This window comes from Mesoplodon mirus, assembly GCF_964341445.2.
Source record: "Mesoplodon mirus genome assembly, chromosome: 1".
Lineage (NCBI taxonomy): Eukaryota > Metazoa > Chordata > Mammalia > Artiodactyla > Ziphiidae > Mesoplodon > Mesoplodon mirus.
In genome coordinates this window covers 64,702,954-64,728,516 of record NC_138976.1, presented here as the reverse complement: position 1 = coordinate 64,728,516, position 25,563 = coordinate 64,702,954, and the positions used below count along the sequence as shown (strand labels likewise).

The 25,563-nt window shown below is 37.5% G+C and overlaps 1 protein-coding gene across 1 annotated transcript in view; it reads left to right on the top strand.

The window, feature by feature from the left end:
- The first annotated feature begins 717 nt into the window (after positions 1–717).
- LURAP1L (leucine rich adaptor protein 1 like) overlaps positions 718–25,563 on the top strand; it is a 47,522-nt gene continuing 22,676 nt past the window's right edge. The window contains exon 1 of the mRNA XM_082621740.1: positions 718–1,755. Within this exon, the coding sequence (XP_082477866.1) occupies positions 1,441–1,755 (315 nt within the window). The 5' untranslated portion in view covers positions 718–1,440. The remainder of the gene's footprint in view (positions 1,756–25,563) is intronic.

Here is a 25,563-nt window from a genome sequence, read left to right as displayed (position 1 = left end):
AAATAGAGCTTACTAGATTGAAAATAGTACCCTCTACTTGAAGATTCTTAACACGAATTCAATGTTGAACCAAACCTATAATCCATATAGCTCATAATAACTTACTTGGTACAAGTATCTCAGATCAATAGATGGCAGGCTTTGGGTTTCTTTCAAATAGTTGAAAAATATAGATGAATTATCAAAGACAACTTTTCACTAGTTTTACCTTAATTATGGAGAAAGAATATTGAGTATAAGTATCTCAGCAACTTTCTCCTTTTAAAATCCACCACTATCCTCAGTAGTCATAAAGATTATTCTGGCTATTTAATTTTTCACATCTGCTTGCTGAGACAATGTAACATTTGGTAAGACAATTAGCTTTGGTTGCACATTCTCACTGAACTTTTGGTGAAATTATTACACTGTATATTAGTACAAAATTACAAGGAAAGGCTTCTAAAGCTAAATTTTTGTCATTTAGGAAGATGGGGGGTAGGGAATGACACTACATTTAAAGTCATTCTTCTGCCTCTATTGTTACCAGACCTAAAAGTTGTAGCTACCCGGCAATTTCTCTGGGAAAACTGAAAATCTAATCCCCGTATTAGGTACTCCCAACTAAAACAGGATGTTGAAACTACTACTGGCAGCAGGGGTAGGAAATTTTCTGTTGCTCTTCTTGCCTGTGCTTTACGGTACAGGGGTTGGCCCTGGTTTGGTCCACCTGCCAGCGGAGCTTAAAGTTTCCGAGGCTTGGGGGAACACAATGACTTGGATCTAACAGCCTAAATGGGAAGAAGGGAATTTGTGCTGCCTCGAGGAAGCCGTTAAACTCCTGCTAAGCGAACTCTCTTTTTTATGCATCTATGCACACGACCGACCTCCTCTATCACTGACTAGAAATAATTTCTGACAATCCAGGATATTCCGAAAGCTTGGAGACATATGGCTGGAAAATGAAACTACCCTGGAGTGTGGCCACATCATTATTTTGTGTCGCATGGTACCAGATGGGCAGGTGGTGAATGGCGCTGGGATGTGAACGGACAGTTTAACAATGTGAATTTCCCCCCCCCCCCGTAGAGCTCAGACAGACTTCATTTCCCTCTTGTCTTTCGGTCTCTAGTACTTGGAATTTCCCCCTCTCTGCAATATCAATTAACTCAACTTTGCAGTGGGGTAGCCAAAAAGGAAGAGGATGAAGAGGGCTCTATAATCTTAACAAGTGTCGAGGGAGTCACTACGCCCCGGGAACCGCGGCGGCGACCCGCCCATCCTGTGCGGATTTCAGGGCTGATCCCGCGCGGGCGGTTATGGAGCGGACCGTGAGTTTGATCCGCCGAGGGTAGAGACCTGGGCTCGGTAGGGGTGTGCTGATCTTCGGGCAGACGTGAAGGCCCCTGCTGCCTCTCATCCGTAGCGTTTTATAACCATTTTCATCGTTCTTCAAAAGTCATGGACGACGGCCCGCTGCCCGACCTCCGAGACATCGAGCTGAAGCTAGGGCGCAAAGTACCCGAGAGCCTAGTGCGCTCGCTCCGTGGGGAGGAGCCGGTGCCCCAGGAAAGGGACAGAGACCCCGCCGGGGGGAGCAGCGGCGGTGGCGGTGGCGGAGTCTGCAGTAGCAGCAGCAGCAGCAGCTGCAGTTTCCCTCTCTCCCTGTCATCCTCCTCTTCGCCCTCCCCAACCTCTGGCTCCCCACAGCCTAGCCATTCCAGAAGCGCCCTGGAGAGACTGGAAACCAAGCTTCACCTCCTCAGGCAAGACATGGTGAGTGTGGTTCTCCAGCTGTGGGAGTGAGAGCCCGCGCGGAAGCACCGGGAGATCGGAAGATGCGGTCGGGGGCAGAGAGGGCGGCCGGGGCGGCCGAGCTGAGCCATGGGTGCGTGGGAAACACGGGGAGGGGAGCGCGCAGCGGGTGCGCATCTGGAGGCAGCAGCCGGGAAGCTTGTTTACCGGAGACTTTTTGCTCGGTCACGGTTTGCTAAGACAGCAGAGCCTGCCCTGCTCTGTGTACTTTCTGACGTCAACTCCCTGCTCCCGGCTCTGACCACTGAGATGCCAGTCCGCAGCCTCCCAGGCACAAGCCCGCCGAGGGGGTCTGCAGTTACTGCACGCATCTGGGGCCTGCCGAGCGCCGTTCACACTTTCAGTTCAAAAGGTGGCTCCGTCCGTGGCACTTACTGCAAAAATGCTTCCTGGTTTGCCGAAAGGTGGCGCGGCGGGGTCCCTGCAGCCCTTCTTCCTGGCTCACTCCTCTTCCACCACTACCGCCCCGCCCCTTGGTGCAGCAGCCGAGCAGTTCCTAGGCCACTGTGGAGCTGATTCTCCACTGCTGGTTCTGAAAACAATGGCCCACTCGTCCTTGATGTCCTTATGAATAGCTTGTCTCATGGTTGATCCAAAAGAGCAGGTGATCCCCCAGGCCCAGGGATTTGCTAATGACCACTTCCTACCCTCCCCCTCAGTCCTCAATCTGCAATTGTTTTCTGTGCTGTTTGCAAATGTTAGCCTAAGAATAGGACAATGGGACTAGGAAGGGTCCGAGAATACTTGTTATTCCGGATGTACTTAGAGGGAGACACTTATTTACTTACCATGAACTCAGGCAAGTCACTTAACCTCTGTGGACCTCGGTTTATTCGTACAATGAACTGCTTGGAGGAAATGATTCCTTCCTTAATCCTTTTAGGAAGATGACCACAAAACAACAGCACTTTCCACCAGCTTGGAAAGGAGGAAAGTTACAACAGGGGCCTCAGCCACTTCTACATAAATGACCCTATCTACTGGGGCTTTGCACGAAAAAGAAGTAACTGGTGGTGTTACTTTAGCTTCTCTCTTTTTGCAGTTGGAACCCTGGGAGGGAATAAATTCCAAGCATAAAGTAATCTTGGCAAATATACTAGTGCAAAAAGCCATTCTTCAGAGATCATGTCCTATGCTCAGAATTTTTACCACACTATCAACACAAGGGCTCTAAAAACCTCTCTCAAGATCTTTTAAGCTGGTCTACTTAAGAACTTTAGTTTTTAGGTCTCAAGAATCCATTTTCTTCCCAGTTTGAATGCAAATATATAGAGACATACATATATAGGTCTATGTATGTGTGTGTATATATATGTGTGTGTGTGTATTCATACACCATGTGTAATGCAAATGATTTTATTACTCTATTCATGTTTCACTAAATATACACACACACCACAGGTTATACATGTTAGTTATTCAACAGGTATTGACTAAGCATTGACTATACCTGGTAATTAACTGGGTGCTCAAAATACAAAACAAAAAGTTCAAGGAGCCTATTTAGGGCTCTCAAATCTCTTGCACTCATTTGCCATTTATTATTTGTAGTATATAAAGCCAAGTGTGCTGAAGAATTTTGTAGAGTAAAACAAATCTGGTTATTTTCAACAAAAGACATTTTCCAGCCTTGTCTATTTTTCTTAATGAAAATGTCACAGAGTTAATAAAAATCTGTTTCCCCAAGCCAGTTCTTGTTAATGATTATGGTATGTATATAAATACATTTTAAAAAAGCAAGCAGAAACAACAACAGGAGAGGCAGATTAGTAAACTGACTATTCATTATATTTTCTACGTGAAGCATAGTTATCTATGAACCTAGGAGAATTTATGCCAGAACAGATGTTTTGTGTTCAACTCTGTACTCTAATAAAGGTCTCCTTTACTGAGCAAATGATAACATTGGCTATGGGAGCTTAGAGGGTAAGGATCGAAAACAGGTATATTCCACTGCCAATGAGACAGTTTTCCCCCATTTTACATAACTCTTACGGGTACTAAAAACCCCAGCTTCAGCATAATTGCAAAGCAACAGATTTGTTTTTATGCAGACTTGGCAGTTTAGTTATAAACATGGAACAGATGCAGTTGTGCAGTTCTTCCCGTCTCCTGGCATCCCCATGTCGAGAAGTTGGGCGATGCCCCTGTGAGTTTTATGTTCTTTTCTGTTCTCTTCTACGAGCATTGAGTCTGCCTCCTTGGTCTAATGCTTGACCACACATTTCATGCTTCTTACTTTGAGTTGTTCACAGATTTTTCTTCTGGATGGTCTGGAATTATCAGGCTTCGTTCGGTCCTGCCCTCAGAACTCCTTCCTAAGAAACACCTTAGCCATGTACAGGATTTTCTAGAGACTTCCAGGAATTAAGCCTTCCTTCTTTTCCTATTAGGATGGATGTACTTACCACTGACACAAGGCACCATAGACTAGGAGGGACGGAGTCTCAAAACTTAAACTTCTTTACATGCACCTGATCTTCTCATTGTTCCTCTCTCATCTCCTTTTATGGTTTTATAAATCATTTCCTTAACTCTTATCTGTAAATATTACAATCAATGCTCTTGAAGTCTGTGAGATGCAGGTGGAAAGGAAGCAAGATGAAAGAGACTGAAGTTGGGGGTGGGCGGGGGACTGTTTCTGTGGCCAAACTTCTTCCCCTTGAAACCCTTATTAACAACATAAATAGCACAATACATAATAAAAGGTGTGGGAAGGAAAATATTGGCAAAGAAAATTTGCAGGCATATATTTGATACAGTAGGCCAATTCAAAGGAACCATTCAGGATGTTCTGGAGAGAGAGCACATTTTCCCAATGTGTAAAATATTTTTTATTTTTAATTTAAAGATAAGGAAATTTGACAATAAGCAAATGCAGGGATACACATAGGAAGTTTATAATGAAATCAGAAATAGATGTCAGACTTCTGGTACAAAGTCTGCCCAATTATATTTGTTCACTACTTTTCAATTCACAGTGTTTTACTATCTGCCATATTGTTTGAGCATAAGGTCATACTGGGAAAGAAGTATTTTCATCCACATTTCGCAAATGAGATCACTGTGGCTTAGAGATGGTTGACAAATCAGGCCAAGGTCACATAGCTTAATTAGTCAACAGAATCACAATTTGAACTCATATCATCTGACTCCATGTACTGTGCTTTTCCCCCATTCTCGTCTGCATCCCAATAATTTCTCTTCAAAATACAAAATAGTTTTTATAAATCTGTGGTAAGTCAGCAATCCCTAGAGTACTAAGGGACCAACAAAAAGAAGCCATCAGGATGCATGTCAAGGATTGTTTCAGATATGGGTTCATTCAATAATCAGCAAATATTTATCGAGTGCCAACAATGTACCAGGCCAGCCTGGAGACCTTGGGAAGATAGTACAAAATGGCTACTTTAAAAAGTCAGTCTTCGGAAGAGGTCCTGTCCTATGTTTGGACTTTTCATTCCACTGTCTATGCAGACTCCTTTTGCAAAATTTTCTTAAGAATAAGACTTTAAGCATTACTTATCAAATACTGCTCTAAGATTTAGAATGCCTCATAACATCTGAAATATTTTTCAGTAAATGTAAATAATCTCTGTCAATGTTTACCACTTAGTAATACATTTTATACTGCACTTTTATAAGATGTTCAAAGGATTTTAGTGCTATCTCAATAATGTCCATATCATACCCTAGTTTAAGAGTGAAAATTATTTTCATCGATTTACTCTGGAGAAAATTTGAAATGCATAAGATTATAAAGGCAATCACTAGTGAATCAGAGCCTGGAATTAGAAGGGATCTAATGGACCCTCCCAAGTTTGCCTTCCTAGATAATTACTGTTCAGTCATCAAAGTATAGTTTGAAATGAAGTATATACTACCTATTGATGCCGTATTCCAGATTTTAGTCAATTCTGTGTCACACTGGAATGGTTAATGCAGTGCCGTTATGAATAACTAATTTGAAGATATCGTGTCCTGATCCCATATTTTTAGCAACTACATATTTGCACAGCAGCTGTGTAATAGTGAGAGATAAACAATTTCAAGCTAGTTACTTGTCTTACTATTAAAGCATTCAAATACCCCACCTGATTCCTCAACTCTTACTTTAATAAAGTTTTCTAGGCAATACACAGGGCTAGACACAAACATACATAAATGATACCAGAAGAACATGAATCAAAATGTCAAAAATTTTGAGAAGGATACAATTGCACTTGGTTTTTATCAATATTTTCTCTTATTGATCTTTTTTATGTCCCCGCACCCCCATAATAAACGGCTTGCCTATTTTGTAATAAAAAAACTAATTTGTATTTCCTCAAAAAGAGATCATAATTTCATTACATTAACTTCACAACTGCTTTGGAAATGATTCAGAGTAGGCTAGGAGCTTTCTATCATTTGTTCCATAATACTTTCAATAGTATTTTTACTATTTTATCATTTAGGTTTTTTTTTAACTGAACAAAACTTTAAGGAAAACCCTTAAGGAAGGCGTCTTCCTTCATGAGTTCACAAGATAGCTGAAAAGATAAAATGGGGATATAGTTTTGCCAGAGAAAGATTACAAACCAGCACGTCAGCACATACACGATGCCACAGTGGAAATCAGACATAAGTGTTGAGATTAAAAGATAAAGCTGAGGAGATTTGTCATGGCAAATGTGCCTTGTACAAGGAATTAGAAGTGCTGATAACTATGCAAATTAAGGGCCTAATATTAGTGATAAAGACATCAAGGAGATGAGAAAATCTGATTCTTAAACAGTGGCTTCTTCTGTCATTTTGCACATGGAATGTTATTATACTTACTCAATCTAATAAATCTTGTTGATACATGTTTCCTTACATAGTGGCTAAAAACTGACAGCAATGCAGACAAAGGTAGTAATTTTACTTTGCTTGAAACACATAGATAGAATTCAGAAGATTTATAGATAACTTGAAAACAGTGACATATCCAAAAACGGATGAGCCTTGCCCTGTCCCTAGGAATGTACGTTGAATGGAAAGAATTACCTTCCATTCCATTCAAGTTGTACAACCGTACTGCTCTGATCTGGAGAGACCACAAACTTTATGAGAATTTTTAACTTTTCATCAAAGATTACGTTTACTTCCTTGGTAGCATAAAAACATATAGTTTACTTTCCATTTTATAGCGATGAGCCATAATGAAAACACTTTCTCACCTATTAAGACTTTTGTTTTTGAAGATACTACTTCTGAAACTGGGATTCATGGCTGGAGTCTCTGGGGTCCCTGAGAATTTGTTACTTTTTTCTTCTTTTTTTTGGTTTTTCTTTGAAAAGCATTCCTTTTTGGTTGTCTTTAAAGCTTGTTCGTTCACTACTCAAGTGGTAGACCTCTGGTTTGGGGAAAATAGGCTTTGGAATCAGACAAGCTGGGATTCCAGTCAAGCCTAGAGCAAGTCAGGGTACAAAGAAACCACAGGGCCCGCCAGGTTGCCAAGGCTCCGAACCCTACACTTAAAGAGACTTTAGTCCATCTTCCCTGGTGGGAGGGCCTGTCCAGCTCTCAGCGACCTTCATACTAGTCTTGGCTCTTTCACTCACTGGCACACGGCATTGAGCAAGTTATATAACACTCTAGGACTTGGCTTTCTGTTAACATAGTGATAAAAGCATCTCTAATAAGGCAACATAAGAATCCAATGAAATAATACAAGAACATCAACTATTATCAATGCAGTCAAAAGCAGTAAAGATGATGACAGGAATAGGTATTATGTCAGTTACATGGCTGTTCTGTTGATCTTACATAAGTAGTCCTAGATGAGACTAATGAACGTGCAGGCATCTCCTCTACCAGACTGACTGTCATAGCACTTCCCGTGTCATCAGATCTTCTGCAGAGACTACCTTTCCATGCAAATGCAAAAAAGAAACATGTGTGGCCTTTCCCCAGCTTCAGTACAAGCAGAGTATAGTAGCATAGATTAAGGAATTATAGAACTTAATCTCTGGTAGTTTAGGAAGTCTGAGGAATTGAGACCGGTATTTGGTTACTTATCGTGAGACTTTTCTACGTACAAGGCACTGTGGTAGTTTAAGACATATGTATTATCCCATTGAAACCTTATAATAATCTTAACTAAACATATTTTTCACAACAATTTTTATAGATAAAGCACTGAGGTTTACTGTTAATGCTCAAGACTACTGAGAGAGTAAAGGAATGAGCTAGGCTGAGGTCACAATCTGACCTTTAAACCAGGACTGCTGCTACATTTCATCCTTTAGACTCTAATGTTTAGAGAACACTGCTGCTCATATTGACACCCAGGAGAAAATATATGTATCTGATCTTCTTCCAGAATTTAAAAACATTAAATATGGTAACTATGGTTATTTACCAGAAGCCCTTCAAGGAGGAACAAGAACTAAAGATATCTGTCTTAGGAACACACAACATTTGGATGAATATATTCAAAGGTCACCTGGTTTCCAGCAGCTGTACCCTTTCTTTTTATCTCTGTAACCCACATCTTCATAATACTTCTTCCCACTCCACAAGAGCTGCTGGTGAAGAATTCCCTGCCCTGACCAGTTCAAGGCTCCCAGCTCAGTAGTGGAGCTCAGCAGTGTTCAGGACTTGGAGCTTAAAAAGCTTGCTATTGGTAGCATTTTAGTTCCCTGAGACATTCTGTTCAGAATAAAGCTTGGATCTTAGACAACTCACTAGAAAGTAGTAGAAACTGGGAATCCTGACCCCTGCCAGGACTTCCCAGCTGCGTGCTTGAAACACCTTGATCCAAATTGTGCTTGGTGTAAACTATCCATAGAATTCATAAGGAAAAGATTATATTTTCAAACATATTTCAAAAGTCTCAGTCTTTGACTTTAAAATAAAACCCAGGGCTTCCCTGGTGGCGCAGTGGTTGAGAGTCCGCCTGCCGATACAGGGGACACGAGTTCATGCCCCGGTCCGGGAAGATCCCACATGCCGCGGAGCGGCTGGGCCCGTGAGCCATGGCCGCTAAGCCTGCGCGTCTGGAGCCTGTGCTCCGCAACGGGAGAGGCCGCAACAGTGAGAGGCCTGCGTACCACAAAAAATAAATAAATAGAAAATAAATAAATAAATAAATAAAAACCCGAATAACTCTCCTTTTTAAGAAGGGGCTAAACACTGTGTTGGATGTTTATATATAGCTATTATGTTCATTTTACAGATAAGGAAACTATGGCTTACAGGGGTTAAATAATTTGAGTAGGTCACCGTAAGTGGTTTCCCAGCCATTCATTCAAACAAGAACCACTGGCAATCTGCTGGATCCAAATCACTCCCAAACCGTACTATATCTCAGCACCATGAAGTGTGCCTATTTATTGTGACTGAATATTTCTACAGTGATTTCATCCCACAACTACCAGTGGATCTTTTGGTATTCTTTTAAAACTGTTATTGTTTCCTTTTTAAAATTAAATATATGCTCTCATTATAAAACTTCCAGAAATATGATTTAAAGAGAAACAAAAGTCCCTTTTTACCTACTCCCAATACATCTTCCCCATATTACTCTTTACCCCAAAAGAAACCACTGCTGACAGTTTGGTGTGAATCCTCTCAGGTCTTTTTCTACGTCTTTGCCTGCATATATAGGCACATATACATTTACATAATTTTAAAATGTCTGGATTTCATTTTTCTTATTTTACATAATAATATTTTATTATGTCACCTGACATTTATTGGATGATTACAATATGTCAGTTGGCACTGTAAACAGTTTTCATGTATTATGTCATTTCATTCTCACTCCTCACCCACTTGTGAGGTAAGCACTGTGGGTTGTTAGGTAATATAAACAGATTTCTAATAGAATTTAAGAAATGTTTAGTTAATATTTATTTATTCTGTCAATTCTCTTATATGAACCTCAGCTAGTTACTAATTAAAATGAAAATGTCATTACTTTGCTTTTTATAATAAATGATTATCCAAATATTCAATACTTCTTTTAGAATCAAATTCCATTCATAGAAATCTGACTTAATCAGAACACTTCATTCCTCTATTGAAGAAATAACCAAGTCTTCAAATTGGAATGTACTTCTCCTCCCTCACATACCATTTTAACATAATCTTCTTGTTGAGTTTTTTTTTTCTTTTTTAATAATAACAGTATCAGTAAAACCTCTAAAAGTTGGATCAGAATGCTAACATGGCACAAGATGATCCATACCACATGGAGAAGGCAGAATGGCCACCAAGAAACTGGCTCAAAACCATCTTAAGTTTGTTCAGACTTTAGAAGGCTCATGATGACAAAACAGATTCTGCTCCTAGAGATCTGGCATAATCAGAACACTGGATTCTTTAGTTGAAGATATAATTAATATCCTTCAAATCGACTCATAACAAAGTGATGTATAAAACTGGAACTAGGGACCTTCCCTGGTGGCACAGTGGTTAAGAATCTGCCTGCCAGTGCAGGGGACACGGGTTTGATCCCTGGTCCGGGAAGATCCCACGTGCCACGGAGCAACTAAGCCCATGCACCACAACTACTGAGCCTGCGCTCTACAGCCCTCGAGCCAGAACTACTGAGCCCAAGTGCCGCAACTACTGAAGCCCGCATGCCTAGAGCCCCGTGCTCCGCAACAAGAGAAGACACCACAAAGAGAAGCCCGCGCACTTCAGCAAAGAGTAGCCCCTGCTCGCCGCAACTAGAGAAAGCCCGCATGTAGCAATGAAGACCCAACATGGCCAAAATAAATAAATAAATAAATTTATTTTAAAAACCAAAAAAACTGGAACTATAATATATTACTAACTTGCCCTCTCCCTGAAGGCCCATTTTATGGACAGTTGGAAGACTGGTGAAGCAGAGGATCAGCACAATAGTGAGACAGGAATTTGATGGTGTCCTGGCACTACTGGACCCAGCGCTGCATTTGGCATCTCCAGGACAGCCATTTCCCTTAATTGTCTTGGTTGGGTCTGCCAGCATGTCCACTGCTGTTCAGCCTGTATTCTAACTGACACATCTTATTCTTCAAAATGTTAATCCCATCAATCAGGAGTTGGTCATATTGGACATCTTTAGGGTGAGTTTTCAATCTTGATCTCTGATGTCTTATTATTGATTTCAGATTTTCAGAGGATAATCAATTTCCCTCATTTCTAAGTGCTAGGGGGCACATCACATTCCCATGTATGCCCCCTCTACTATCAGCATCACACATTGCTGTTGTAGAATAACTTTTAATTTTTAAAAAACATTCTGGATAATATAGCTATTTTATGTAAAAAATGATCAGATTATCCATTTGTAATTAAAATTATGGAATGTTCTTTTTTTCTCTGTATTTTAAATTAGGATGCCTGAAGTGAGCCAGATGTAAGTCTTCGACTTTCCATATATTTGGGAGCAGAACAAAATTGTTGCTATATTAGTACCCACCTCAGGAAACACACAGAAAGGTTTTAACACCAGCACCCCAAACAGTGAGATATATGTCACACTCAGGGATTGATAGTTTCTCTGATTTTTTATTTATTTTTTGCAAAAGACAATTAACTAAATTTACGTCGATTTTGTTGTTTTGGTGCCGACCAAACAAAGCTTGAGACCAAAACTGAGAAGGAAAGTCCTTCCTCATGGTGATAAAGTCCAACTTTCACGGCTGCTCAATTCACAGAACTACCTGTAGTTCTTCTGCTGAGAATTTAATCATAAAGAGCTACTACTAGCCCTTTATTGGTGTGATGTTAATCTCATAAAATGTTTAAATTATTGTAATTGAAATGATACATGCTGTTATTAAAACATGCAAATAGTACAAAAGGATCTAAAGTAGAAAATGAAGGTTCCCCACATCCCCTTTCCCAATTTCCAATCCCTAGAGACAACTACAATGAATAATATTCTATGTATCCTCCTAGAAATTTTCTAAATATATGTAAGTATACCTATAGTTTCTTATATACCTTTAGCTATAATTATAGACATATATTTGTGGAGGCATATGTGTGTGTATAATTTAAAAATTGAGACTCTCAGAAGCTCATGTTGCAGTTAGTTTCCTAGATTCAGTAAATACTCTGGTATTGAATATATATCTATAGCTTCAAAACACAACTTACAGTGCTCCCACTTTGGATGGATTACTGGCAAAGGACAGCAGTTAGAGTCTATTTGTATAAAAACATACTGCAGTTGGTGAGGCAAAAAGACAGAGTCAATAATCTCTAGAAACAGAAAAGACCACTGTAGAACCCTAGGGTGGGAAAGAACTTTAGAGGTTCCTTGGTGCTTTTAGACCAATTCCCCACTGGCATCCTCACCCACTGATCATCCACCCTTTGATGAATTTCTTCAGTGATGGGGACTTCACTGGCTCCTAAGGCAGACCATGCCATTTTCAGACACTTCTATTCATTATACTTGTTAACTAGCAATTCCAGTTCATCAGAAAAACAAAACTATAACCATTCAACAAGAGGTAAAAAAAAAAATGCTCCATCCTGTTGCCTGCAAGCTGTGAGTTTATAGCTTAAGATGGATGCTCTATCAGGTGTAAAATACAATGAAAGCTCAGTGAGTTTCTCCTAGTTTGATATGTACATAACTAAAATAAAAGCCTTTCTTGCAAAAAAAGAACGGCAATGCCATGTATTGGCAAGGATGGGGAGAAGTGGGCACTCTCCTGCACTGCTGCTGGAAGTGTATGTTCAAAGCACCTTTTTTAGTGGTAAACTTGACATTGTATTTAAAAGAGGAGGGACCTCCCTGGCGGCCCAGTGGTTAACAATCCATGCTTCCACTGTAGGGGGATGCGGTTCAATCCCTGGTCAGGGAACTAGGATCCTGCATGCCACAGCTCGGCCAAAAATAAATAAATAAAAATTAAAAGGGGGAAAAAAAAGATACTCAACACAGCAATTCTGGTATCAGTAATACTTAAGATAAATACAAAAATTTACCCTAAGAAAATAATAATGAATTTGTACAAAAATATGGTTTGTGTGTACCTTTGGTATTATGTATGATTGAAAAAAAAATGGAATAATCTAAATGACCAATAATGGTAGGTAGGCTATTTATCTGCATATGATAGAAATTTGTGTAGCTATTAAAATTATATTGTAAGATTATTTATGGAAGAGAGAAGATGGTTATAGATATTTACATGCTTAGAACAAAAGGCTGGAATCATTCCATCACATCCAACACAATCATCACAAAGGCTGTTAACATTACAGGGTATCACTGGATGGTGGGGTTACAAATCACATTTTAAATTTTTTCTGTTGTGCTCTGTTGTTCTATTTACTTTATCTGAACTAAGTATACATTGTATTTTGATAAGTATAAATAGGCAGAACTTTAGAAAATAAAAGAGTATGGGCTTTAGAATAGGTAAAGGTGAATTCAAGGAATCACAGCCCTGCCTTTTACCAGCTATGTGTCTTTAAGCACATAATGAGTTTAATATACATAAAGTAGCTGGGAGTCTGCCTACTAAATAGTAAGTACTCATTAAGCATTAGTTTTTTTTTGCCTTTCTCATTTGATTAATGGCTTAACTATTTCATACTTATAGGAAAAGATGAGATTAGAAGTTGTCCTATTATCTTTCTCTTCTGTCCTTTTATCATATTTCATAGAAGAAGGGGGAGGGGCATGGCTACCTGTAAAATAACTTCTTGTCCTGCACAAACTACATCTGGGTTGCTAAATTTGGCATTGAGCATCCCAGCACAGAAGCAACACCAGGAATGATTAGTGCCCAAGTAAGAAATGACCACTTCAACTCTGGCAAGTCCTTTCTGTTGAATAAGGTGAATTAAAAACCAACTGACAGGGCTTCCCTGGAGGCGCAGTAGTTGAGAGTCCGCCTGCCGACGCAGGGGACACGGGTTCGTGCCCTGGTCCGGGAGGATCCCACATGCCACGGAGCGGCTGGGCCCGTGAGCCATGGCCGCTGAGCCTGTGCGTCCGGAGCCTGTGCTCCGCAACGGGAGAGGCCACAGCAGTGAGAGGCCCACGTGTACTGCAAAACAAACAAACAAACAAACAAACAAAAACCAACTGACCCCTCAGGATCTTAGAGTGGCTGATGCTAATCATGGGCAAGACCACCACAAGAAGGTAATGGAGTGGACGACTACTCTCAGAAACATTTACCAAGCATTCCACAGTCTCCTCCTATTAGCCTTATGCCTCCTGCCAGGTAGAAAATATTAAGACTCTGATAGATGTTCACATAGGTTTTAAGAGAGAAAAGTGGTCACTGCTCAGAATACAGAAAAGGATAAGAAATAATTGATTACAGACAAAGCCCTTTTTTGGATTTCATGGGTAAGAATCTGAAACCATACTCCAGCCTTCTACCATCTTACAAGGTGATGATAACACAGTAGTGCAAAAAATAATACACAGAGCCACCAATTTAATCACTTAGAACAGTAATTTTATAGTCACACTATAAAACTTAATGATTTAATGGTATTTTAAATATCGTTCATTGACACAATCTTTCTGCAGTAAAAGCACATGATTATTTAAGATATAAGTCTCTGGGGCTACGGATTTCCGCAAGGTGAAAGTCTGACAAAATCCTATGTACATGACTTCATTTGTCACTTTATTATTGGGCCAAATTTTCAGCTGTATATTTCAACCTGGTTAATAAAACTGCTGTCTTTTTCTCCCTCCCTATAATCACCCTGGGGGCAGAAGCTATGATTAATCAATGCTTGTGTTTCTCTAACACCCAATCATTTAGGGACTCAGCATTTGTTTAATGTGTAAATTAAAGTACACCTTAGTCCTGGTTCTAATTTTGGGGTTTGGAATGCATTAGCAATATTGCTTCTTTGGACAGGAACATAGAACCCCAATCCCTCCTCTGCTTCCCACTGGCCAATTCCAGTCACCTGGAATTTAGGTTCCTGGTTAAGAAAGACTAAAACATTTTTCTTCCTATTACCTGTTATTGTGACATTTGACTTAGAAAGAGAGAGGGAGAGAAGAAGAGGAAGCGGGGGGTGGGGGGTGGGGAGGAAGGGAGAAAGGGATGAAGGAAAAGAGAAAAGAGAGGAGAAGAGAAGAGAAAGGAACCTTTCTTCCGCTGTGAAGTGATACAGCAGAATATCTTCTTAGTTGCAGGACCTACTCTATCCTCAGATATGGTCAGCTGCAGAAACCATTGCTGTCAGGGGTACTGGCAACACATAGAAATGGGAGTTGTTTTGCTTCTCTGTTAGGTGCACAAAGAAAAGGCACATTTTACTGAGTTTTTGCCATCCTCTTTTCCTACTCAGGAATGAGGTTTTGAAGTTCCAGAGTGAAAAGAAAGAACTTACGAGAAAAAGAGACATCATTTATAATTGTGTATGTATTGATATACAATACAGTCTATGTGGTTTGGGTTGAAAATAAATAATAGTCTATTTTGGCAGCCTACATTAGTACCCAGATAGCATTGACTGATTGGGCATTACTTCTCTGACTATCCTTAGCACATCCTCAGTATAGACTTGGGAACTTAGGACTACAATGTCACTTGGGCACATGGTATCTGACGTGTTTGAGACAGTTAGCAAACTTGCAGTGAACCTCATCAGCGATGACCAGATGGGTAAGTTAGATTGACAGAATGAGAAAAGCTAGGTTTCTTGAGTATTCATGGTAAGATTCTAGAACTGGAGACAGTTTCAAGGAATCAACCTATTTTTCTGTTTTTAATTAGTAACTAGATTTGAAAGATGAAAAATGTCTATCAAATATTCTAGTATTGCTACTAAAGCAGCAACTGCATGGGTTTCCTTCTGAATTTTTTTGTCCTTACATGAACTTTTACATACTAGTCACTTTCCCAAAGGCATTGGTTTTACCACCTTGCAAGAAGCTATACTACATGGACTTTTGCTGCTTAAAATCTTCATATTTCTTATTTATATTATCTGCAGGAAAAATTTACAAATATGTGGAGAAATATTTTTTTAAACTGTATTTTAAAATAATTTTGGACTTTACATAAAAGCTACAAAAACAGTACCAAACGTCACTATATACCCCACCCAGACTCTCCCACATGTTACCTTTACCTTCTCATTCTCTTCCCTCCCCCTCCTCTCTCTCTCTCTTTCTTCCCCCCAAACACACACACTTTTCCTTAAACATTCTTCAATTTAAAAGTTGCAGACATGATATTACTTTACCTCTAGATATAATACTGCAGTGAGCATTTCTCAAAAACAAAAAAAGTTATAAATGTCCTTCCTCTCTCCTATATACAGCACAGTCATAATTAATGACTTACATCATTTTTTCCTGCTGAGTTTAGACCTGTCCTAAGAATATTTTTCAACAGAGCACTACAGGTGGCCACGTTGCATCAATCAGAAGCCTACCTCAGGCCAGCATTCAGTTAAATAATACAAGTGGGCCTACCTGAAGCATAGTAGGGGCAATTAGAAGAACATGCCTTCAATTTCCCACCTTCCTATTGACTTAATGTCAGAAGTCCTGTTCTCACAAAATCATCTTTTGAGCCAGAGCTTGTGATCCATATGAAAAAATGAAAGAGTAACTGGAAGATTTTGGACCATGGGTGGTATTCAGTAAATGCCCTTTGAACGTTGGCTACACTAACAACACTCTCACCTTCTACCATTTAAGCTGTATGGGGGCAAGGATGCTGGGAGCCAGTTTTGTAAAGTGAGGAAGAAGAGAGAAGAGGACACAGGAAAAGGAAATATCTTTTAGCATTTTTGTCTAAGAAAAGATTTCTCCTAGGAGTCATTATTTTGCACTGTACACAATGGTTTACAAAGCATTTTCTCATATGCTACCTTCTTTCCTCAGTCCTGGGGTTATGAGGTTACAACAATTAGCCAATGAATATAACATTTGCAGCATATGCTGTTATACCATGTTTACAGCATGTATTTGCTAGAATATAGTATTTGCCCAGTAAATGTGACCAATAATAATAGGCTTCTGCCTGATATTATACTTGCTTGGCCAAGGAAGTAATAAATCAAGCTATGCTATGACTGTCACTATGTGCTACATTAAGTTTAGTTCTTAAAATTCAGACAAACTCCTTTTGGGGGTTATATTGAATAGTAAAATCCATTTGTTGAATTAACTCCTGAAAATTATGCACTTGTTTTTCCTTTAATCTGGCTATGTTCAGAGTTTGCCAGGAACTATGGCCCTGACAAGCCTGATGAAATGAAACAGAATTTTAACTTTTATATTGTGCTTCTTAATTTTGACTTTATTAGTTCAATTTCTAAATTTGTTTTGTGTTTGCTTTATAAAGTAATACTTGTTCCAATTATTCCTTATTTGAAAGTTTTTAAAAGTTAGTTTGGGAACGCCAAAATAAATATGCGAGAAGAAAGTCAGGATAACGAAGAGATGAGCTTTAGGGTCTTCTCTCTATGTGTGTTTCTGTCAGTGGGGAAAAATGAACTAGAATATGACAAGGATTATTTTGGTAGACATTGGACTCATGATGATGAGCCCACATGTTTTTTATGGGGACCAAACTTACATAAGGACTTAGAAATGGATCTTGAAATTTCTCCCACTCAGTCCAGTTCCCCTCCCTCCAACCACCATCCTTCAGTAGCCTGGGAAATTATACAAATATCTGCCATGTCTACCAACATGCATCCTACTTCAAGATAATCTGGTACCATAGGGAAATGCAATCTGGATTCTCCATATCAGTATGCTTAATGTAAAATGAAACTATTTTCTTAGATGTCCATATTGGTATGATTTCTTTGGGTTATCATTTGAGTTGATTTTTATCAGCATAGGATTGTCCATGACCTTGATCTGTACTTTGGAGTGGAGTTTGATGAACATCCTGTGTGTCCTGCTAAGCATTTTCTGGACTTGTTCAGTTACTCACTGGCAGTAATTTTTAACTGCCCTCCTTTCCAACCATGTTACAATTTACATTTATAAGTGGGATTAAAAGAGACCAATTTCATAGAGGATGGGAACCTTGTTCAGTGAAGCAACTGACTACTTCTACAGTGTTGCAGTTGAAGTCTCATATGGATTCATACATGATAAGATCAGGAGTTTTGAGATCTTAATGGTTGTCATGTATTATATTAACGTGTACTATAACTTTAAAGGGAAGTTAAGAAGACACAGTGAAAGCATTTCTTTCAACAGTATTCCTCCCAGGCACAAACAAAGCAATCTTTTTAGTGAACCATAACTTTACTTGGCACTAGATGTGGAAAATCAACATGATTTGAAGGGTGGTGCCAGCACAAAATGGAATTCCCCAAACATTTTGATTTAATTAATAAACGAAATGAGTTCAGAATATTGTCATTAGCAGTCAATAAATAAAAAACAAGGCTAAAGTCACAAAGGCATACTACTTTTTGTGTTGGAGACTTTTAAATAATCACAGCACAACCATATTATCTTATTGGCATTAATAAGCAAGTGGGTTAAAATGATTATTGTTAGAGTCTGCAATACTTTTATTTAAAACCACTAACCATTAATTAAGTCTCCTAGGAGCACTATCAAATGATCACATTGCTGAGTTGGACATGGAGATACGGAGACCGAGTGATTTACAGTAGATTAAGACAAGCCCAGATATCCCCTTTCCAAACTGATTGTTCAGGATGCCGAGGAACAGCCAATACAAATAGAGGAGATGCATTTCCATTTACACTTTAATTCCAAAAGTCCAGACATCATTACTGGGACTGCTCAGTAATTTCCTAACATTAAGTGTTGTGTTATTTTTGTTTGCTTTCAGTCTTAAGACGAACTGATTCTACTTGGATTTCACCCAATATTCTTTAAGGAGAAATGCACTGTTCCTTTTTATGTTTTTACATCTTTGATTTGACTTTGTGTCAATAGGATCAAATAACTTGAAAATTTTATCTACATGAAACCCAGTGCCTTTTTGTAAGCAAAATTTGGTGCTACTCAAAGGCACTAACACTTCTGAGAACAAATAAAATAAGTTAAGTACATACTAAGAATGTCAAATTGATTCACGTACTTGGAAATGAGTCTAACAAGAATCTATTTTCCATCTCTTGACCTTACACATGAAGTTAATTCTGCCCCAGCCAAAAATCTTAGTTGTTCCAATTAAACACTGATGATGCATATCTACAGTAAATATACATATTTCCAAATCCTCACTCCTTGTTGGGCCTTAAAGACAGATGGAAACTCTCAGTTGCACACCATTTAACTATGTAAATGTCCACCCTGGACACTGTTCCCCATCTCTGCTTATAGAAATGTTTCTATAATAGAAATCAAGTAAATACAACACATTTCAAAGCATCAACTATATCCCACTCTCGTATAAACCCCAGAAGAAATACAAATGAATTTCAAAGCATCAGCTATATCCCACTCTTGTATAAACCCCAGAAGAAATACAAATGAATTTGAAGACATGAATTTCACAGAACTTGCAAATCAATCAGGCAAGTAAGGCATGAGGTTACTACTAAAACAATAGCAATATTTAACTTCCATAGTATTGAAAATTCTGATCTAATACCAAAGGTTCATGATCCATAATAAAATGCAATTTTTATTTGAAACAAATTATATCCTAACCATTTAATACTGCGCCTAGGCGCTTGTCTTTTACATCATAATGTATAACCCCACCTCAGCTCCTGAAATGTGCTATGTATATACTCTTGTCTCTGGACATTTGTACGTGCCATTCCTTTTGCCTGGCTCTTTCTTCCTCTCCCACCCTTATCCCTCACACCTCATCCAGTTAACTCTGACTTTTTATCCTTCAAGTCATACCATTGATAATATTGTATTTTGTTTTGTTTTTTATGTCCCTCATGAGACTATAAGTTCTCTCATAGCTAGAACCTTGTTCAATTATTTCATTTCTAGAATTTAGCAGACTGTAAGAGCTCAGTATTGGAGGAATAAATAAATAAAGCTCTCTAAAAAGTTATTACAGAGGAGGGTAACAGTAAGTAGAAGTAACAGCTTGAGCAAGTTTGGGGTTATAAGCATTGACTGCCTAGGCAACAGTAATGATTGTGAGAGTGGTTGAGGTAGATGGGAAGGTTATGTTGGAGCTAATGAAAAGAAGATTGGAATGGTAAAATATTCCCAATGAATAGAAAATACTATTCTAAGAAGTTGGAATACAATTTGATAAGCAATAAGGACCAACAGTAGCTGTTATTTTAGAGAATTTATATAATGAAAGCTGTGTTATATTTTTTAATACTTACTCTATTTTTTCTTATAGTTGTCTTCTTGAGAACTAAATGGTTTCCATGTGTTTTATATTATGGGATCCTTAAAGTATGTTGTCCTTTTGAAATACTCATTAACAAGAAAGCATACTGTTTATTACTGAGGAATGAAAGTACGCAACAGAATAAAAAATGACAAAAATATTTTTGGAACAAGGAAAGGGAAAAGATTATATTCATTCAAGATACAAATATGTCAAAATTGTTTGTTTTCTTCCTACTAGACATAATTTCATAAGTACACAGACTTTATGATTATAATATATGTCCTCAATAAATTTAAGTTGCCTTTATTAGTATGTTGATGTTTTCTAAACAACAACAAAAAAATAAGTATGTTTTAATCATCCAAATGTCATTTACCTATGAACAGCTATTTATACAATTCTCTATGTTTAGGACTGTTTGATTTATTTTGAAATTAAGGGTTTTTCTGATTAAAATGTAATATACTTTCCTGATATATATTTCAGAGAGTACATAAAATATAAGGAAAGGAGGGAAGGACCAAGAAAACATGATTACATTACCCTGAAGCCACTGTTGTAACATTTTTATCTTATTAAAGTATTTTTCTTCTGTAATTTTTCCTTTGCGTTGTTGAAGTTATAATATATACCTTATATCTTACTTTTTGTAGATCCTGGTTTTTTGCTCAACATCATATCATAAACCTTTTCCTATATGATTTTTCTAAACTTAATTTGTATTGCCTGAAAAATATTCAATTTTCTGCACATTTCTCTAATATTGGATAGTTAACTTGCTTCTTGTATTTTTGTTGATGATATAACATTTCAGATAATTTCCCTAATAATTCCTAGGCAGGGAGAATAAATGTCATTCCTTTTGTAACATGATTTTCCAACTCTTGATTCCTTTTTCTTTTGTCAGACTGAATATTGAGTAGTTTGTTTTTTTAAAGGGTGCATGAATCCTGTTTTCTTATCTCTTGCAAAGGAGAAAAGAAGCAGGTAAGCACAAGGGCTTCAGGGCCTGACAGATCTCAGTCTGAATCCCAACTCCATCACTTATTAATTGTGTGAAGCTAACAAGTTACAGATCCTTTTTGAGGTACAGTTTGAAGACAGTAATATCTATCATTTAAAGTTTTGTGAAGATTAGGTGAAATATATATATATATATATATATGTATATATATATCGTCATAGTGCTTGGAACTAGTGCTTTATTAAAGACTAGCCATTATTTTGTATTCTATTAGTATTGTTGGAATTCTTTGTTGTCACTATGGAAGTTACCTTGAGTGAATTAAACATTTCTGTGTGGGATTACAAAAACAATAAGACAAAAATCAAAACAGCGAATACTTTATCAAAACAAAAACCTCCACTACCTTTAAAATGCATTGCTACCAGGATTCCTCCTATTTCTGACATCAATCACAGGGCTTTATTTAAGGTACCTATGCTTATTTCCCAGAATTCAATATACAACCTCCAGCTGCTCTTTATCTGAGCAGTAAATTCTCAGATTATTGTCTCAAATTATCTGATCATTGCAAAACCAGCCTAGAAAGATGCTATTACTATTATTCAAGAGTGGCAATGGGAATCACTCTGATTAGTTTATAAAAGCCGTACATACAGACTGTTAGGAGGGAGAAATGTCAAGTTTTAGTTGATTGCAAGAATTACATTTCTGAATCAGGAGATAGACAGTGGGAAAAGAAAATAGGCTTTTTTCTACTTTTAGAGGAATCTAGGCACATCACTGATTATGTTTTAAATTGCATCCACCATGATTTTAATTAGCAGACAATAATCTCAAACTCTAGTGATATTTGAGTGAAAATTTGAGCTGTTATTATGGTAGTTTTGTCTTTTATTCTGTATTATAAGATAAGCTTTCAAGTTTTAAATTCAGAAAATTCTTCAAGGATTTTATTTCAGTTGGAATTATATATTTTCTTTAATAGAGAGAGATGAAATCAACCCAAATAGAGCCTTACTTAGAAAATTCACACCCAAGGAAAAATATATGATTTGGCATCATCTTTGCCAATGATATGGCAAACATTTGTATAAAATCCAGCTATTATTTACTATAACATGTGTGAAGATAAATACTTTGGTTTTTTTTATCATCTGAGTCGACGAATGGTATTTATGGAGCCAACTCCATAGATGATGGACTATCTCTTAAAAATGAACAGTAGTTTAGAAGCAAGCATCCCATCTTGGGGTATCTCTGTATTGTTTTATAGGTATTAAGTCAAAGTTTTATCATAAGCATCATTCTTTTTTCAAATTTATAAAAGACGGCACATATAATTATAAAACTATAAATGCTTCATAGATGAAACTTTCAGTATAATGTTAGGATAAGGCATCATCTGAGTAAAAATAGTACAATTTGGTATTATTACGAAGCCGGGTGTCTGGACATGTCCTGATGAATTCATCATGTGCCATCTGTTCCAATATTTCTTGCCACCAGCAACCATTTTTTTTTTTTTTTTTTTTTGCCAGTAGCTATTGTAGGTTTCTACCTATATTTGTTTGACTCTTTCTATTATGGATTTTCCTACATGGTTATGGAGAAAAATATACTCCATACTATGACATACATTTATACTATGACATAAAACATACTGGAAAACTCTAAGTCCTATATGTTAATAGGACATTTTAAAACTATAGGAAAATTAGGACCCAATTAAGACTGCATTGCCTTGAATACTTTTTGTTTTTTCCATCCTTCTCACCTTATGTGATAAGAATTAAGAAAAGTGATCCATCCTATTCCCAGTAGCTCTTTTTAAATGTGGTGACCCATCTGTTGCCATATGCTAGGCATCTGTTTTTATCACCCTCATTTGTGGTCCTTCAAAGCTAAAAGTGATAAATTAACATTGAATTTATGCTAAATTTTTACTGCAAGAGAACAGCTATTTGCAAACTATTTAAGCTGGCAGCAGTGATTTTCAGGTGTAAGAGAATATAAGAGGATAAGAAGAAATCAGCAATGTATTTTTATTCCCAGCTACCTTTTTGAATAGGTGTACAATTTTTAGGTAATTGTAATACCTGCACGGCTCCATTCTTCAAGAGCAAAATGTGAGAAGTGATTCTTGCTTGTAAAATATCTGTTGAATTTAGATCAAAGTAAATATGACACTAAATATAATAGGGTCGAACTGTTCATGAATGCTTATTCAGGTCAGTGCCTGTTTAATCCAAGTAGTAGAATTGTTTCTTTTTTGAAAAGATGATTCATTTTTATACAATCCTAAACTATCATCAGAAAGTGTTGATGGACTATTAAAGGCTAGTACTACTCTAATCAGAACATAATGTAATATTTCTCAAATTTTCAGTATTGTGGAAATATCAATGAATTGGAACCAGAAGATAGAGGTGTCAGTACTATTTCTGCCACTAAGTGGTGATACAATTTGGGGCGAGTCATCAATCTTGAGTCCACGTATAAGTCTCATAGTATATGGTAACCTGACTTGATTATTAACTGTGGTTTCTTTTACCACTAGCAATCTGAGATTCTTATGCCTGTCTTTAAGGCACATACTTTTTGGTTGCATGGAATTAATCATGTATGCATTCATCAATTCATCTAATTTTTCAATGTATACATGTAATTCTGAAGTACAATAGATATCAATGATATTAGATATTTAGATTGAAATAGCACTGACTTTAAAAATGAAAATAAAAATGTCTTAAATAATGTGTATTATGCAGATTTTCTATCCTGAAGCCAATTTATAAATAATCTTTTTGAGCAAGGGAACAACCAGATTTTTATTGGAAACACATTCAGTCAGCTTCATTGACCTGCTTAATTACCTTGAATTTCAGCATCCTCAAATGTGGCAGACATTATTTAAAAAATTCAGGTCATTTTAAAACTAAAGGAGGTAGCTGAAATTTTTTATTGTGGTAAAAACCACGTAACATAAAATTTGCCATCTTAAGTGTAAAGTACAGAGGTGTTAAGTTCATGTACCTTGTTGTACTACAGATCTCCAGAACATTTTCATCTTGAAAAAAAGAAACTCTACACTCATTGAACAACTCCCCTCTTCCCCCTTCCCCCAGCCCCTAGCGACTACAATTTTACTTTTTGCTTCTAAGAGTTTGACTACTTTAAATACCTTATGTAAGTTAAAATTATGCAGTACGGTTGACCCTTGATCAACAGGGGTTTGAACTGCATAGGTCCACTTATACATGTTTTTTTTTTTTTTTCAATAAATACCAGAGTACTATGCCATCTGCAGTTGGTTGAATCTGAAGATACAGAACCATGGATAAAGAGGGTCAACTATGGGACTTGAGCACCCTCTGATTTTGGTATCCTTAGTGGGTCGTGGAACCAATCCCCAGTGGATATAGAGGGACAACTGTATTTGTGTTTTTCTGCCTTGCTTGTTTCACTTAGCATAATGTCCTCAAGATTTATCCATGTTGTAGCCAATGAGAGAATTTCCTTTTTTTTTAATGGCTGAATAATATTACACTGTATGTGTATCACATATACACATTTCACACATCACATTTTTTTAATCCATTCATCTCTTGTTGGACGTTTAGGTTGATTCCACCTCTTGGCTATTGTGAATACAGGTATCCCACGTTTTTCAAACGTATGCTTTATGCCACTTCGCTTTTACAAAAGACCTACACTAGTACTGTACCTGTTTTTGCTAACCAAAGACATATGGAAAGGGTTTTTCCTTTTACAAAAAAAGGTAATTGCTTCTACCATCTATGACATTTCAGCTTAGGAAAGGTTTCATAGGAATGTTCTATTTTTGGATAGCTGAGGAAAGCTGTAATGCTATAATGAACATAAGTCATTCTTTGAGATTCTATTTTCAATTCTGTTGGATATATACCCAGAAGTGGGATTGCTGGATCACGTGGTAATCCTGTTTTTAATTTTTTTGAGGACCCGCCGTACTGTTTTCCATAATAACCACCATTTTACATTCCTACCAATAGTGCCAAGGGTTCCAATTCTCCACATCCTCACCCACACTTCTTACTGAGTGATTTTTTTGGATAGTGGCCATCCTAACAAGTCTGAAATGATACTTCATTGTGGTTTTGATTAACATTTCCCTGAGGATTAGTGGTATTGGGCATCTTTTCATATGATTATTTGTCATTTGTATATCTTCTTTGGAGAAATGTCTGTTCAAGTCCCTTACCTATTTTAAATCCCATTATTTGTTTTGTTTTTATGCTGCAGGAGTTCTTTGCGTGCTCTGGATATTAACCCCTTTTCAGATATGTGGTTTACAGATATACTCCCATTCCACAGGTTTCCTTTTCATTCTGTTGATTGTTTCCTTTGCTCCACAGAAGTTTTAAAGTTCGATTTAGTCCCATTTGTCTATTTTTTGCTTTTGTTGTCTGATCTTTTGCTGTCATATCCAAAAGACAAAACAAAACAAAACATTGCCAATCCAATGCCATGAAGCCTTTCCCTTAGGTT